This window comes from Macadamia integrifolia, chromosome 13 (assembly GCF_013358625.1).
Source record: "Macadamia integrifolia cultivar HAES 741 chromosome 13, SCU_Mint_v3, whole genome shotgun sequence".
Taxonomy (NCBI): domain Eukaryota; kingdom Viridiplantae; phylum Streptophyta; class Magnoliopsida; order Proteales; family Proteaceae; genus Macadamia; species Macadamia integrifolia.
In genome coordinates, this window is record NC_056569.1 from 18071884 (window position 1) to 18088224 (window position 16341).

Genomic DNA, 16341 nt, shown 5'->3' on the forward strand with positions numbered 1-16341 from the left:
TTTTGGGGTGGGGGAGGGGGTGGTGGTGTGGGTGGGGTGGGTTGATTGAATTCAGAGGAACTTCATGATTTAGAAGAATAAGAAACACTGCTGATCACATGGTTGCCAACAACATGGCCCGGACTTTTGCTCTCAGATCCTCAGATACTTCGGTAGTGTCAGAAGGTGAAGTACCAGCAACCAATGAGTTTGATCCCTCTCGAACATCTTTTGATAAATCCAGAGCAGCCTCCATACTGCCACAGTCATCAACCCTGAGAGTACTTGTTTGACCTGTGACTTCTGTACTGACCTCATTCTCAGCTTCCACTTCTCTTTTTGAGTGGCCTCTATGCCTCTCAGCTCTAAGTCGATGCTTATGCCCATCCTCAGATAAGCTATGACGCTTCTGGCCACGATGAGATTCCTCATAATCTGGAGATGAATGTCTTTTTCTGTGCTTTTGCTCATCTTTGCGGTGGGACGAAGAACGATGGGAACGGTGCTTCTTCCGGTTTTGCCTATGATCACATTCATCACCATCATCATCACCGTCTTCTTCATACCTTCTTGACCTTGGCCGGTGCTTCTTCCTTGATTTTTGCTCCTTGGTATCATCATCAGAGCCATGCCTTTCAGACTTCGATCTATGAGAGGTTTTGATATTTACTGGCACTGAGCTCCATCCTCTTTCTCTTCTCAGAAGATCCACTTCTGCACCTGAAAGATTTGAGGTGCCAGGTGCCACTGTTGCATCATTCAATGTTGAAGCCTCACAGCCAGAATCCAGTAAGCCAGGCAGCACAGAATCAGGGGGTTCAGAAGAATGGGTCGGCAGATCCTTTCCATGAGTTGCAGTACCACCCTTTATCATAGCTGCAAACATCTTTGCCCTCTTCAACCTCTCTACCTTCTGCTTCTGCTCCTTTGTCAAGCTTGCTTCAGAAGAGTCAGCTTCACTGGCAGCAGCAAGGGCAGCCGTCTTTGCAATAGCCTTAGCCACTGATACACCACTGGTTTTGCTACCCTCCTTTTCAGACTGGCCAGCAGATCTAGACAACTCAATGGACATGGAAGCACAGGACTTACCATTAGGAATAGGTTTTTGTGTAGAGCCCTGACCTTGCGATGAGGATAGACTGTCAAAGCTTGAGGTTGGCCCACCCTTACCAAGGCCAACACTTGAATCATCCGCATGGTACCTCAGGCCTCTTGTTGCTGCCAGAAGAATAGCTGCAACAGTATCTACGCTCACTCCACTCTGCTGTTGAGGAGGTTTGGGTGGAAGATCATGAGAATCCTTTTTTAACCCACCAATTACCATTTTAAATTTCTCTTTCCTCTCAGAATCAAAAGGAATATCAGAAACTGAAGATACTCTGGGTAGTGCAACACTGTCGTCTTTGGACAGACCACCTTTCTGACCCCCCACATTTCCAATCTTGTCATGGTTTGGAGCAGCAAAACGCTTCCCAGGAAACATAGACTGTAAACAAAAAGGAAAATGCATCAGCAACAACTTAGCAAATAGTCCCAAGCTGGCATTCATAATTGCGTAATAGCCCAACCATCAATAATATCTCCAGATTATTAGTTCTCCCAGAGTGAACAAGTCTCCCAAAACTTGTTTTCCTTGTGATTTGGGTTGGGGTGGGGTGGGGTGGGGTGGGGTGGGGGGGGGGGGGGGGGTGGTCCTGGAATAGGACCACTACAGTTAAGTTTATTGAAGTGTCACCCCAGGGTAAAGCAAAAGCAAATAAGACCCGATCCAAAACAGTGATCCAGAAAGCATCCAACTTATTTAAAACTAAATCATCATACCAAAAAACACATGATTTAACGCAGTCAACTCGTGTGCAAAAGGCCTAAACAAACTGTCACCCAAGGATCACACACAAGCGAATGAGAACCGAATGCCTGCATACCCCAACTCATTAAACACTATCTCGTTCATTAAAGAATACCAGATACAACTTAAATACTGATTAGATAAGAATATCAGGATAACTCAGAAACTCCTCCTAAGGTTCTTTTTCTAATTTTTTGAAAGAATTAATAAATGCCTTCACATGCCCCACCCACTCAAAGGTGTAAAGCGAGGGTTTTAATTTGCCTAAATCTGAGGCTTATGCCACACAAGGACATTATTTTAAATCAAAAGGAAAAATTAAAGAGAAAAATAAATAAATAAAGAGACAATGGACATGAAAATTTTAAAATCTCTCTAACAAAGATTTAAATCATTACAGCAATAACAAATGATTTAACATAGACAAATCAAGTAAAACAAATGCCCTACTTAAGGGAGCATCCCTGACTTCCAGTCCTGCATGACTTCAAACATATTTCCATTTCAAAGAGACAAATGAGAAGTAGTAATCAATTGTGCAATCTAATAACTAAAAGTTAACATGTCAAATGACAATGAATATATAAAATGAACAGACAAATGAATCGTCAGAGGGGGTTCTTGCCTTCTTGGGGATTGAAACCATAAAACATCCTCAAGACAACAAAGAAGTTCTGGGGTGTAGAAATAGTAGTAGAAAAACTAAAAGAACTGCAGTAGGATAGCTGATGAAGAAATACATCCATGCACAGCATCCCCATCATTTTGAAAATTGCTGATGTGTCAACCAAGATGATGCATGTCATAGCCAAACCTCACTTTTATTCGACTCTGCTTTTTCTTTTTCCTTTTCTTTTTTTTGGGTAAGTTTTATTCAACTCTATTATTTACCTCCTTTAGGGAAGCCCCAGGAGCTAGGAATTCATTAAGTTGTCTGATATATAGCATCACAATCATCAGGTTGTTGAAAAAAAATGTTTCGAGGAGAATGTATCCACCAGGAAAGATCATGTTTCAGCATGAAGAAGTGAAATTATTGAGAGAAGTAAATAAAGAAAACAAAATAATATGGGGAGAAAAATGACCAGAAGTCAATGCTAGAACTTCCTCAATCAAACAAGAAGACAACAATTGGATCACAAACTTTGCAGAGAGAAAAAGAAAGAGCTATTTTGATCAGAATGAGGAATAAGAAAGGTTAATGTAAAACGGAGAAAGGAAAACCAAATACACCTGGCTGTTTGATTTATCAGATCCAGCATCGCTCAATAATTTTTTATGAGCAGAATCAGCAGGAAAAAAAAATGTTACTAAAGTTAAATATACAGAAAGATGGATGATCCTGTCAACTCCAGTCTGCAATCAACTGCGTTATTCATTCAAAGCAGAACAATATTCTGCAAAGTGCATTTGGAAATTATAGTTAATTTATATACAACTAGTTAAAAGCAAGTTGGTACCAAATTAGGGTGAAAATTGATAGCCACAAATCTTGATCCAATCCAAGTACGTGTCTGTTTATTCAGAAAATCCATAAATTTGGATGTCAGATACATATCCCAAATTTTCTATATCTACTTCGATTTAGAATTTTTAATTAGATAAATTATAATTAATATGAGATACAATATATTGTATTATGTAAGATAAAATATGCTTCTAATTGTGTGTGAACTTCAAACATATATATTTAAGGGCTTTTCTAGACGACACCATTTGGTTGGGCTTTGCAACGACCTGCCAACTGGCAAACACGGTGGATGTGTGTATGTGATAGGGCACATCATATCTGTGTCACTCGTCCAATTTCAGCCCCAAACAAGCATCAGAAGTCCATCAAAGAAAGGTCTAAAATGAAAATTTATCATGCCAATATATGAAATGGCATTCTTGTAATTTTATGAAACTTTACATTGACTCTTCAGCCCCTTCTCTTTACTGTTTCTAGCCGAAATTTAACCACTGGAATGGTTGTGACATCCTCTATCATGTGGATCCACCATGTATGCCACTTGGCAAGAAATTGTAATATGGAGCAAAGTTAAATGACACCAATGATGGTGTCGGTAAGATTTCCCCCCTAATGCACTACAAATACATACATTAAATATATTGGATATCAGATGCACTGTTTGAATTCAGATATTGGTGTAACTGATTAGGATTTGATCTTATCAACTTTTATGGCCAGCCCCTCAATCTACAGAAAGGGGAGGGACAAACGAACAATTTTGACGTAGATTCTCATCATGAGCTCCAAGACTACAGGAGGAAGAAGCAGCCACTGAACCAGAAGTAGTTGCCATCGAACCAGCCTTTGGGCTGAGTTCGACCCACCCCCATGCTGCCCAGCTGGCCCATCAGTCCAGCATAGGAAAACCTTTAATTTACCTGCTTTAGTAGTTGTTTACACTTTTAGAAAATCCCCAGTAGCTGCTATTTTGTTTCTTAAATTAGAAGATAGAGGTAGTTTCTATTTTTGCATTAGTTTCTAATTTGAGTTAAGCTTCTATTTTGTGATTTCAGACCACTATATAAAGAAAGCCTGTTGTGTACACAGAATCGAATTAATGAAGTTTCGGCAACTATTGCTTGCTCCCTCCCTTGAGAAAAGAAAACAAACAGCTGGGTAATGTAGGGATAGATTTGACAACCAAACCAGACCCAAAACTGCAGGAACTTTTAAACCAAAGAACAACCAATCCCAAACCTTAGTATAGCTAATCAGATTACAATAAACAGCAAGACAAACCAGAGGACAGAAGTAGAACAATTCAAGCAAATAAAAAATTACTTCAGATCTGGAACAGTGATGTATCAACTTCAACAAGACAGTGCTATTGGTCAGATCAGCATAAACAAATCACAGGGATTAGCAAGGGTATCAATTAGGTTCACTCCACCTTATAAACATGAACCTCATGTCAAAAGATCAACAGAAAATAAACCAGACTAGTCGACCACCATTCTGGTCACTACAGTGCATTAGAAGATAGAAATCAATTAACACAGATCAGCCCTATCGATCTCAGAGTTTCAGAATTTCTGTAGCTGAATAGAGATCAGGAAAAACAGAGGCTTAGTGGTCCATTAACAGAGGCTGAACCATGAACAACATCTAACAATTTTAATGCATCAACAGCTGGAACAATCGAACCAGAATTCTGGACAGAAGTGAGTTAGAACAGAGATCGACCAGATTAGAGAGATTTAATATATCAGACAATCCCATGGCCTGATTACTTTATAATTGGAATCGATTCTTCCTATCAGCAGGGGTAACACTCGACCAGAAATTCAAAGCCATCAGATGGCTGGTCTCTTAGATCAGTACAGGTCGGTGGAGAAAATCTGGAACTCTTAAAACCCAGAAATTGCAGAAAGTTCAGATTACTTACCTAATATGCTGGTATTCTGAACAGTAACAGTTGCTTGAAAATAAAATTTGGAAAGAAGAAAGATAAAACTTGAAGAGACCACTCAGACTTCTCGCCGCAGAGTGTCGATTGGATCAAACACCAATCTCTAGGCCTTGATCAAACACAAGGAACCACCATTGATACCCAGTGGCAGCAACAAGAGAGTTTTTTTTTTCTTTTAAATTCAAATCGTGGCTCATAAAAGAGCCATACCCTTTATTTATAATGATGGAGAGGGTTTACAAGTAATAGTAACTCAAAGTTACTAAATCTGAGTTACTAAAAATTGATTATAAGCAGTTACTAAAAACTGGAAATTAGAATCTAATGAAAATAGAAACTAGTCTAGACAGAAATTAGAATCTAACAATGACTTGAAATTAGAAACTAATTTAGGACTTCAAAATAGAAACTAATTAACTAATTAGTAACCCCATCAGCAGCCCAAACCGTGGGCTGACTCGGACCAGATCTGGGTCGACCTTGGTCTTGGTTCTCCTTGTGTACACCCTTGTTGGAACTGCATCAGCTCTCCCCGGCTTGAAAACATTCGACTCCGACGAATGGATAAAGGACATGTAGCACTCATACAAGTTGGGATCAAGCCTCTTGAAATCATCAGCATGAATCCAAGTACAGTCACTACGGGGACGGCCTTTCCACTTGACAAGAAAAGTGTGATAACCGGTGCCACGGCGGGAGGTCTTGTAATTATCATCCAAGACGTCTTCAATAACTTCAGAAGTCGGTGGCTTCAGTTGAGGCAACCTCAGCATTTGCTCCATGTCTCTATCATCTGAATGATGCCCAACATAAAGGTGAAGATCAGCCACATTAAACACATTACTTATAGTCATGTCATCCGGCAGCTCAAGCACATAAGCATTAGGTCCTATACGTTTCAGCACCTTGTAGGGACCCATCTTTCGTGGATGTAGCTTGGTATTGACACCTGTCTGAAACCGTTCAGGATTTACTCGAATCATCACCATGTCCCAGGGTTTGAACTCCACATAACGCCGATGACAATCAGCAAAAGCCTTATACACCTCACTGTTGAAGGCAATATGTCGTCGGACGTTGGCATGCACCTCAGTGATATGACGCAAGAACTCATCAGCTTCAATACTAACTCGAGCCTGGGGTGGAAGTGACATAAGGTCAATAGGCCGCCTAGGTTGAACTCCAAGCAAGATCTCAAAAGGAGTACGACCTGTTGTCCTATTCATTGAGCTGTTGTAGGCAAATTCTACAATGTCAAGAATAGAAGGCCATGCTTCTCATAGTCCCGAACCAAACACGTCAATAAGTTTCCCAAGCTACGGTTCACCACCTCTGTCTGTCCGTCTGTCTGTGAATGAAATGCAGTTGAAAAGTTCAGCTTTGTATTTGTCTTCAACCACAATGTCTTCCAAAAATAACTCATGAACTTAACATCACGGTCAAACACAATACTAGTTGGTAGCCCATGTAGTCGTACTACTTCCTTGAAGAAGAGCTTTGCAACCTGATAAGCATCAAAAGTCTTACGACAAGGTATAAAATGAGCCATCTTAGAGAAACGATCCACAACCACCATAATGGAATCATATCGTTCTCTAGTTGGGGGTAGTCCAAGAACAAAATCCATGCTAATATCAAGCCACGGTGCATGAGGAACAGGTAGTGAAGAGTATAAACCTGTGTTCTGTTTTCCCCCTTTTGCCAACTGACATACACGGCATCTCTTGATCACATGATCGACATCCTTTGCAATGCATGGCCAATAATATCAATCAGTCACCTGTGCAAGAGTCTTATCTTTCCCAAAATGTCCTCCTAATCCTCCTCCATGTAACTCTCGTATGATGTGATGACGTAGGGAAGAGTTTGGGATACAAAGCCGTGTGCCAAAGAACAAGTACCCATCATGAATAGAGTACTTTAGGTGCTGCCCACCTTGTTGTAACTCCATAAAGACAATGCTGAAATCAGAATCAGATGTGTACTCACCCCGTATCTGACCTATGTTAATAACATGTGAGCACTTTCCGGCTAAGTGCATCAGCCATTGTATTCTCTTTTCCCGCTTTGTACTTCATAGCAAATACAAACTCCTGCAAGTAGGCTACCCATTTGGCATGTCTGTGGCTAATCGACTTCTGTGAGTGAAGGTGCTTCAAGGCCTCATGATCAGTGTACAAAATGAACTCCTTACCAATGAGGTAGTGCCTCCAATGGCGTAGCACTTGGACGACTGCATACAACTCCAGATCATAAGTCGAATAGCGCTTCTTGGCCTCATTCAATTTTTCGCTATAAAAGCCGATGGGATGTCCTCCTTGCATTATCACTCCTCCTAACCCAAAATGTGAAGCATCTGTAGCTACCTCAAATACTTTGTCAAAATCTGATAGGCGTAGGATGGGTGCCTCTGTCATCTTCCTCTTCACAAGAGCGAAGGCTTTGGTCGCTGCAGCTGTCCATTCAAACTCCCCTTTATTGGACTTCATACATTCAGTGATGGGTGCCATAACTGCACTGAAGTTCCGAATAAATCTCCTATAGAAGGAAGCCAACCCATGGAAGCTACGGACTTCTGTTAGAGTCTTAGGTGTGGGCCAATCAGTGATGCTCTTGATCTTCTCCGGATCAGCTTCAACCCCCTTTGATGACACTTTAAATCCAAGGAATACAACCTTGGGCAGCATGAAGGAACACTTCTTGAGATTAATGTATAACTTCTCAGCACGGAGTACTCTCAAGACTTGCCTCAAGTGATCCTTATGCTCTTTTTGGTTCTTACTGTATACCAGAATGTCATCAAAATAAACAACCAAAAAGCGACCAATGAAGGGACGAAGGACCTGTGTCATCACCCTCATAAAAGTACTAGGTGCATTTGTCAGACCAAAAGGCATGACTTTCCACTCATATAAGCCATCCTTGGTCTTAAAGGTGGTCTTCCACTCATCTCCAGAACGGATGCGAATCTGATGATAGCCACTCCTCAGATCTAACTTGGAAAAGACCGTTGCCCCAAACAGCATATCCATATCCAACATATCATCTAGTCGTGGTATAGGAAACCTATACTTGACTGTTATCTTGTTGATAGCACAGCTGTCCACACACATACGCCAAGAACCATCCTTCTTTGGCATGAGTAAAGCTGGTATTGCACAAGGACTTAAGCTCTCCTCAATGAAGCCCTTCTGTAGTAACCCATCCACTTACCGTTTCAGCTCGGCATGCTCAGTAGGACTAAGTCTGTAAGTAGGAAGGTTGGGTAAAACCGAACCAGGTACCAAGTCAATAGCATGTTGTATGTCTCTCATGGGAGGCAACTCATCTAGGAGATCACCAGGGACTAAGTCAGAAAAATCAGATAGGAGCTCTATGATAGGTGCACTATGCGTTACTTCAGGTTGGGGAGTGACTTCCCTAGTAACAAGTGCCACAACCATTCCAGTCTCATGACTTGTGCGTAAGAACTGTTTGTGGGGAGCAGCTAGCAACTCCTTTGTGGGCATAGCTAATACCTTCTTCTCATTGTCAATGTCCTTCTGATTTGACCTTAAGGATCTCTTTCGCCGTATTTCAGCCGGCACATTTATCGGATAAAAAGTTATAGGAACACCCTTCCACATGAAAGTATACAGATTCTTCTTCCCTCCAACCATGGCATCATTGTCATACATCCAGGGACGACCAAGCAATGCATCTGTGAGTTTCATTGGGATCACATCACACCAAACTTTCTCTTCATATCGGTAAAGTTTCAAAAGAACTGAGCATCTCTTATTCACCTTTAGAGTATTACCATTCAACAAGGATACCTTATAAGGCTGAGGATGTGGGTCAGCTTTCAAGGTTGCTCTCTTCACAAAGGCTTCAGAAACAACGTTGACACAGCTGCCACTATCAATGATAATTTGACAAGTATGCTCACCTGACTTCATACGGCTGTAGAATATGCAATTACGTCGCCAATCATCTCCTTTGGTTTCAGCCACCAATATGAGAGTAACAATATTTATTCCCTGAGTATCATCCTCATTAGTGTTTTCCACATCATAGTCATATCCATCATCATCATCCTCTAAAGGATAGGGATAAAGAGCTGACTCATCCTCCTCATTGGAGTCCTCAACTTTAGTTACTGCATTAACCCTCTGCTTATGCGGACAAGACTTAGCAAAATGTCCTACCTCTTGGCAATGGAAGCACTGTACCTTATTACCACCAGTCATGGGTGCCTTTCCTTTATGATCAACTCGTGGAGGAACAGTGGACTTTGGAGGTGTTGAGCTACTAGGTTTAATAGCTGGAAAATTTTTCTTTACCTCCCCAGCTTGGAACCCAAACCTTCTAACTAACTGTGCTAAAAGCTCCTCTGCTCATAGGGCCTTGTCAAAACAATCCCTCACAGAGTGCATTTCAACAACTCCGATACCCCTGTAGATTTCAGCTCGCAATCCTAGTCGAAACCGAGATAACAGTTGCCTTTCATTCTCCCTTATGCTTGTACGAGAATAAAGTGCGTCAAACTTGTTCATGTACTCGGCAACAGTCATAGACCCTTGACGAAGAGAGATCAGCTGGTCTTGTATGCGAGCTCTGAAGTTGCGTGGTAAGCATTTATCTGATAACTCAAGCTTCATCTCCTCCCAACTAGTAGGTTCTCTACCACGGTCTTCTAACTCTAGCTCATAGGTCCTCCACCACTCACGAGTAGCCCCAACTAGCTTAGCACGAGCTAGTTTCATCTTCCGTTCCTCAAGTAACTCATAATAGTCAAAAGAGTCGTCTAGTGCCACTACCCAATCATAAAACAATTGGGGGTCATATCTCCCATCAAACTCCTTCAGATCAAGCTTGACCTTCTGTGAATCTCCAGAATACCTCTGTTGCACAGGACGCTCAGTCTCAAAATATCCTCTTACATGCTCTTCAACAGTAGGTTGTGCTATCGGAACCCTCTGTGGTGCTCTCAGATTAGGGTTTGCTCTCTTGTTAGTCAACTGAGCAACTACATTCAATGGGGTTTCTACTTCGGGTGTTGTACGTGAATCGCCAGTAGGCTGTTGTGGTGGGGTCTCTTCATTCAACAACCTAGCATCCAATTCAACCTTCAATTCAGTCCGTAAGGCTTGCTGTTCAGCCTTCATCTTAGTCCTCATAGTCTGTAGCATCTCCATAAGAGAAGCTAGGGTGGGGTGTTGTTCCCAGCCATGCTCTGATACCACTTAATGTAGGGATAGATTTGACAACCAAACCAGACCCAAAACTGCAGGAACTTTTAAACCAAAGAACCAATCCCAAACCTTAATATAGCTAATCAGATTACAATAAACAGCAGGACAAACCAGAGGACAGAAGTAGAACAATTCAAGCAAATAAAAAATTACTTCAGATCTGGAACAGTGATGTATCAACTTCAACAAGACAGTGCTATTGGTCAGATCAGCATAAACAAATCACAGGGATTAGCAAGGGTATCAACTAGGTTCACTCCACCTTATAAACATGAACCTCATGTCAAAAGATCAACAGAAAATAAACCAGACTAGTCGACCACCATTCTGGTCACTACAGTGCACTAGAAGATAGAAACCAATTAACACAGATCAGCCCTATCGATCTCAGAGTTTCAGAATTTCTGTAGCTGAATAGAGATCAGGAAAAACAGAGGCTTAGTGGTCCATTAACAGAGGCTGAACCATGAACAACATCTACCAATTTTAATGCATCAACAGCTGGAACAATCGAACCAGAATTCTGGACAGAAGTGAGTTAGAACAGAGATCAACCAGATTAGAGAAATTTAATATATCAAACAATCCAATGGCCTGATTACTCTAAAATTGGAATCGATTCTTCCTATCAGCAGGGGTAACACCCGACCAGAAATTCAAAGCCATCAGATGGCTGGTCTCTTAGATCAGTACAGGTCGGTGGAGAAAATCTGGAACTCTTAAAACCCAGAAATTGCAGAAAGTTCAGATTACTTACCTGATATGCTGGTATTCTGAACAGTAACAGTTGCTTGAAAATAAAATTTGGAAAGAAGAAAGATAAAACTTGAAGAGACCGCTCGGACTTCTCGCCGCAGAGTGTCGATTGGATCAAACACCAATCTCTAGGCCTTGATCAAACACAAGGAACCACCATTGATACCAAGCGGCAGCAACAAGAGTGTTTTTTTTTTCTTTTAAATTCAAATCGTGGCTCATAAAAGAGCCATATCCTTTATTTATAATGATGGGGAGGATTTACAAGTAATAGTAACTCAAAGTTACTAAATCTGAGTTACTAAAAATTGATTACAAGCAATTACTAAAAACTGAAAATTATAATCTAATGAAAATAGAAACTAGTCTAGACAGAAATTAGAAACTAATTTAGGACTTCAAAATAGAAACTAAATAACTAATTAATAACCCCATCAGCAGCCCAAACCGTGGGCTGACTTGGACCATATCTGGGTCAACCCAGTCAGCCACTTGGGTCGACCTTGGTCTTGGTTCTCGTTGTGTAAACCCTTGTTGGAACTGCATCACTGGGATAGCTGTGGTTGAGATACCCAGGCTGAGGTAGGCATTCCCAACCTCATCTATCTTTCTTAATATCTTCTTTTCTTTTCTTTTCTAATTTCTGTTATTACTCACCATGGGGGAGTGTGTGTGGACTAAACTAAACTTATTTGAATACTTAACAAGGATCGAAGCTTGGGAAGAATCAGTTCAGCATCTCAAGATTGACTGCAGGTTTTAGGGTTTCAAAACTCAAATCGGCAGCACCCTTTTCTCCTCTTCTGTCCAGCAGATTCGAAAACCCTTTGGAGGGTTCAAAGACCACCTCAAGCAGACCACTCGACCAGGGTTTCAGCCCCCTGCTGCCCAGCCAAAACTGAACCGCAGGGTTTCTCCCTGTTTTGGCTGAAACCCAGATTTTTCTGGGAAATTGTTAGCTGCTGCTGGGATCTGTTGCTGAGTTGCTGCCTGCTGTTGTGAGTGATTTTTCTGAGTTGATCCTGGATACTTCTGGACAGGTTTTGTCATCCTAACTTCTCTGCTGAAGTTTTCCTTCTCTGGTTCTATTTCTGGTTTCTGTGAAGACCGGTTTTGAGTGTTCAGAATTACTTTGGTTTGCCTATTTAAATACTGGGAGTTTGTTCACCTAGTGTGAACCTACTTCTACATTAAATTCTGTAGGCCTTTAATGGATAGAGGTATTCACAAAAAATTAAGGGGCACAAAAATTCTATTAAATGCAGTACGGTATCTTAGTAGATAACCCAGTTATTAGTAGAAAGATATTATTATTATTTTTTATTATTATTATTATTATATATTTTTTTTTTTTTTATCATGATAGTTGAGTTAGTGAACAATGAAAAGAATAAGACCCCTATAGGTTAATAAGAAGAATAAATTTATGAAAATATAACTTCCCCAAGTAACAAGAATGTGAGCATTAAACAGTCCTTGGATTTTAATGTCAACCCAACCAGTTAAACCCTTCAATATATAGGAAAACGCAAAACTGATGATATTTTTCAACTACAATGACTAAGATGATGAAGGTTCCCGAGAAGCGCACCTCCTGAGCATTTTGAAGAACTTTCAGATAATAAGGATTATATTGATTGGACGGTAAAAGGAATGGAAAGCTCCCATTTTTGCTATCTTGCTCTATGAGTACTGCTTCAAACTCTTTCCCCTTTTTCAAAATAAACTCCACTATTTTATCAACCATCCTCTTTAAATGGGACGGAGGCTCCAAAATCAAAGATTCAACCTTAGAGGTGCTTGGCAAAGTGGATGCCTGTGGCTTCTCCATGGAAACACCAAACGAACCTTGGGCATCAACTTCTCTTTTCTCGCTACATGTGACATCAGAATTATCAGCAGTCCCAGATCGATTTCTTTTTGACAAAAGAGACTTTTCTTTAGCAGCACGAAGAAGGGGCTTGGGAGCCTCAGCAGCTTTTCCAGGCAATCTAACAGAAGATTCTGCACATTCTGTCCCATGAGAAATTGTTGCATTAGCAGGATATAAGGATTCACCAGGTTCCTTCTCTTTAGATTCTGAGACAAACTGGAGTGTACCATCCTCGTCTTCTCCAGAACCATATAAAGAACCAAGCAAGGATAATGCCTCACCAGAAACATCATTTATCGGATTATTCCCTTCATTCTTCTCAACTACAAGTTTAGCATCTACATCATAATTCAGAAGATCCACATGACCAACAAGGAACTTGAAGTATGCATGAAGATGATGGTTGGGCATTAGAAACCCAAAAGTTGGATTGTCCCATTGTTTGACCCTCAATACAGTTTCTGACTGACCCCCATTTTTGCAGACAAATATAGCAGTCCTTGCAATGATCTGATGTACTTTCTCTGTAGATGGCTACAACAAAAAAATAAAAAATAAAAGATCCTTTTAGTGAAGGAACTATATAAGAATAGAAATAGGATCAATATTACTTGATAATTAAAGTTAAACTCAGATCAATGGAAACTCACAAATACTCTAATAACTATAAAGATCAAACAGAAATTTTATAATGAATTTCATCCCATTTGCTTGATGTGGTGATGAAGATATTTCCCTCAAAAAACAACAGAATCGATCATCCTAATCCCACCTGGACGGTCCCTTGGACATGAGTCACATGACACATCACAAGGAAACAAGATTCCTATGAGTGGCAACCTTATATCAGGAAAACTCCTTCCCTGCTCCGAGTATCTGAAACTTAGACATGATAAGCCTTAGAACAATATTAGCACATCAGACAATTATCAGTGGCTAGATTGGATAGAATCAATTATACACAGATAACAATATCCAGATTTCTATTCGCCGGGGGGAGGGGGGAGATATCAGAGAAGAGAACAAAATGAAATTAAGTACTTACTAGGTTTTGAAGAAGGCTTTCAGGCACTGGGAAAGGAGGCAGAAAACTGGAATATCCCAACCCAGCATCAGAATTTTTTTCATCAGTAGAAACACCCGGATTTCCATAAGAGAATGTAACTGCGTGATAACCACCACCAACTGCTGGTTCTGCTCCATTATCTGATCCTGTATATTGAAAGATAAACCATTTTCAAACAAAATTACGAAATCCAAAAGTAGAGAGATGTCGGGGCATATAAAAACCAACTTACTGCAGACACAAGGGAAAAGAAAAGGAGTGAAGTCAGGTGAAATGACTCTTACTTGCTGAAGAACAGATGAAAATGTTGCAAAATAGACATCCTTCCTGCAAACTCAGAAATATATAGCAAATAATGTATTACACCAATTAAGATTATATAGATTCCTATACTCTCTATAAAACCCCAACTTAAACTGAGGTAGCATGCTAATTGTTTCCACATACTGGAACATCCAATATCACTCTCCAAAGAAATTTCATGTCATACCCACTAAGCACCTAGGATGAAATTTCTGCATCTAAGCTTTGTTTTACACTGTACCATATCAAATGGTTACAATGTCCATTGCGAAACATTCCCTCTTCTTTTCCTTTACCCCCCTCTATGGAATTTTTGCAAACCAAATGCGAGACCTAAAGTGTACTCTCATTATAGGAGTTTGCAACTTTGCAGCCTATCAAAGAATGTAGTCATAATTGAAAGGCTGTGCACTCAAAAACATCTAATATCAATTCTAGAGTATATAAAAAAGGCAAGAAATAATTTCAGTACACTAATACATAAGTAAATCATCGAACGACATAGGAAAAAAAAGTGACGAACCTAGGAGAGATGATGAATCTAGGTCATCAGAAGGAGGAGGTAGGTCGAGGTATCTCTCCTGATCGAGCTCGGTTTCCGATGAGGTAGGAGAAGAAGGGAGGTGCCGCCGCTTCTTGAGGGGAGGAGGAGGGTGTTGAAGGAGATGGCGAACATCGTATCGATCGATGAGAAGCGCGTTCCATTCAACAAGGGCGTCCTTTGAATCAACGTAAGTAGAGGTCGCGTCGTCGTCGAATAGAAGAGCGTGCCATCCCACCACCTCCAGTTCCATCTTGCACTCTCTCTCTCTCTCTCTCAAGTCTGAACCCTAGAAATTCTTATCGGCTCTGTGCAGGACGACTAAAACTGGAGAGAATTCAGATTCCGAGACGCAAACGTATGGATGGAGAGACTCGTCCCTCTATTGCTGCGTCAGCACCCAGTCCAATGACAGCATCCCACGCATCAGCATCGGAGTCAAGGGCTGTTTTTGTCACGCGGTCCTGTATCCAGACGTAGGCGCGCGGTATCAGAATCGCTGCGGTGACCTGGCGTGAGCATTTGATGGTTGGGTGCATGATCGGATCCTTTCAGCCGTCGAATGTTTACCACACCTGATAGCTCGTTGTACACAATTTGGATTTACCTGATAACCCTTTTTTTCCAAGTTTCGGCCCCACTCCAATCCCTAATTGTCTAATTCGCATAATATCTATACATTTTAAAATCCAACGATTGTCTGGTAAAGGGACATTTGAGGGATCAAAACGAGTTTGATTTCCAAAAAACCTGTGACAACTGTTTTTCTTCATGATGACTCATAGCAGAGGTCACAGGACTAGCTAAGGAGGACCCTAATCCTGAAGGAACTCCACCTGAGCATTCAGAGAAGCTTCAATAACATCAATGGGAGTACAACTTTTACCCTCAAAGACCAAATTACATACCATTCTATAAATCCACATAAGCTTGCATTTCCCAACACCGCTTGCGTTTCCAAACCCTGCTTCTTATCACCACTCTCAAAGTGCTTCTATCTTTGAATTCAAGACTTGAATAGATGTCTCACCCGAAACAATCACCTTATGAGATCTAGCTCTTTTCCAACGACTCATCTAAGGATTGGGAGGGGCTTGTACAAGCATTCCAACCCCTGCCAACACTTGGGGATGCCTATCCAAACCCTCCCAATCCTTGGATGAGTGTTGGAGGATCATTACTCTTAGAGATTATGGAGCCGGGTTGTCTTTTAGTACCTATTTTGGTCATACTGTAAAAGGTAAGCTACTTTCATCGTGAAGCAACCATCCATAATGCACCCTATCAAAGGAACAACAACAAAAACAACAATAACCAA

The 16341-nt window shown here is 40.9% G+C and overlaps 1 protein-coding gene across 6 annotated transcripts; it reads right to left on the reverse strand.

Moving 5' to 3' along the window:
* Nucleotides 1-4: 4 nt before the first annotated feature.
* LOC122059864 (splicing factor, suppressor of white-apricot homolog) lies at nucleotides 5-16018 on the reverse strand. Of its 6 annotated transcripts, XM_042622910.1 has the most exons (5): nucleotides 15006-15141; nucleotides 14464-14506; nucleotides 13886-14325; nucleotides 12832-13647; nucleotides 5-1465 (listed from the first exon to the last, which is right to left on the reverse strand). In XM_042622910.1, the coding sequence occupies exons 3-5, from the start codon at nucleotides 13919-13921 to the stop codon at nucleotides 95-97; spliced, it is 2223 nt and encodes a 740-aa protein (XP_042478844.1). In that variant the 5' UTR covers nucleotides 13922-14325; nucleotides 14464-14506; nucleotides 15006-15141; the 3' UTR covers nucleotides 5-94. The 6 variants fall into 6 exon arrangements, with proteins under 6 accessions (XP_042478844.1, XP_042478839.1, XP_042478843.1 ...); XM_042622905.1 differs by lacking the exon at nucleotides 14464-14506 and having other exon boundaries at nucleotides 14159-14325; nucleotides 15006-16018; XM_042622909.1 differs by having other exon boundaries at nucleotides 14464-15148.
* Nucleotides 16019-16341: the final 323 nt, after the last annotated feature.

Coding starts and splice junctions, on each gene's coding strand:
- LOC122059864 (XM_042622905.1), bottom strand. CDS start 15,276: ATGGAACTGGAGGTGGTGGGATGGCACGCTCTTCTATTCGACGACGAC. Junction 13,648..14,158: donor AAAGCCTTCTTCAAAACCTA/GTAAGTACTTAA, acceptor TTTTTGTTGTAG/CCATCTACAGAGAAAGTACA. Junction 1,466..12,831: donor TTCTTCAAAATGCTCAGGAG/GTGCGCTTCTCG, acceptor TTTTGTTTACAG/TCTATGTTTCCTGGGAAGCG.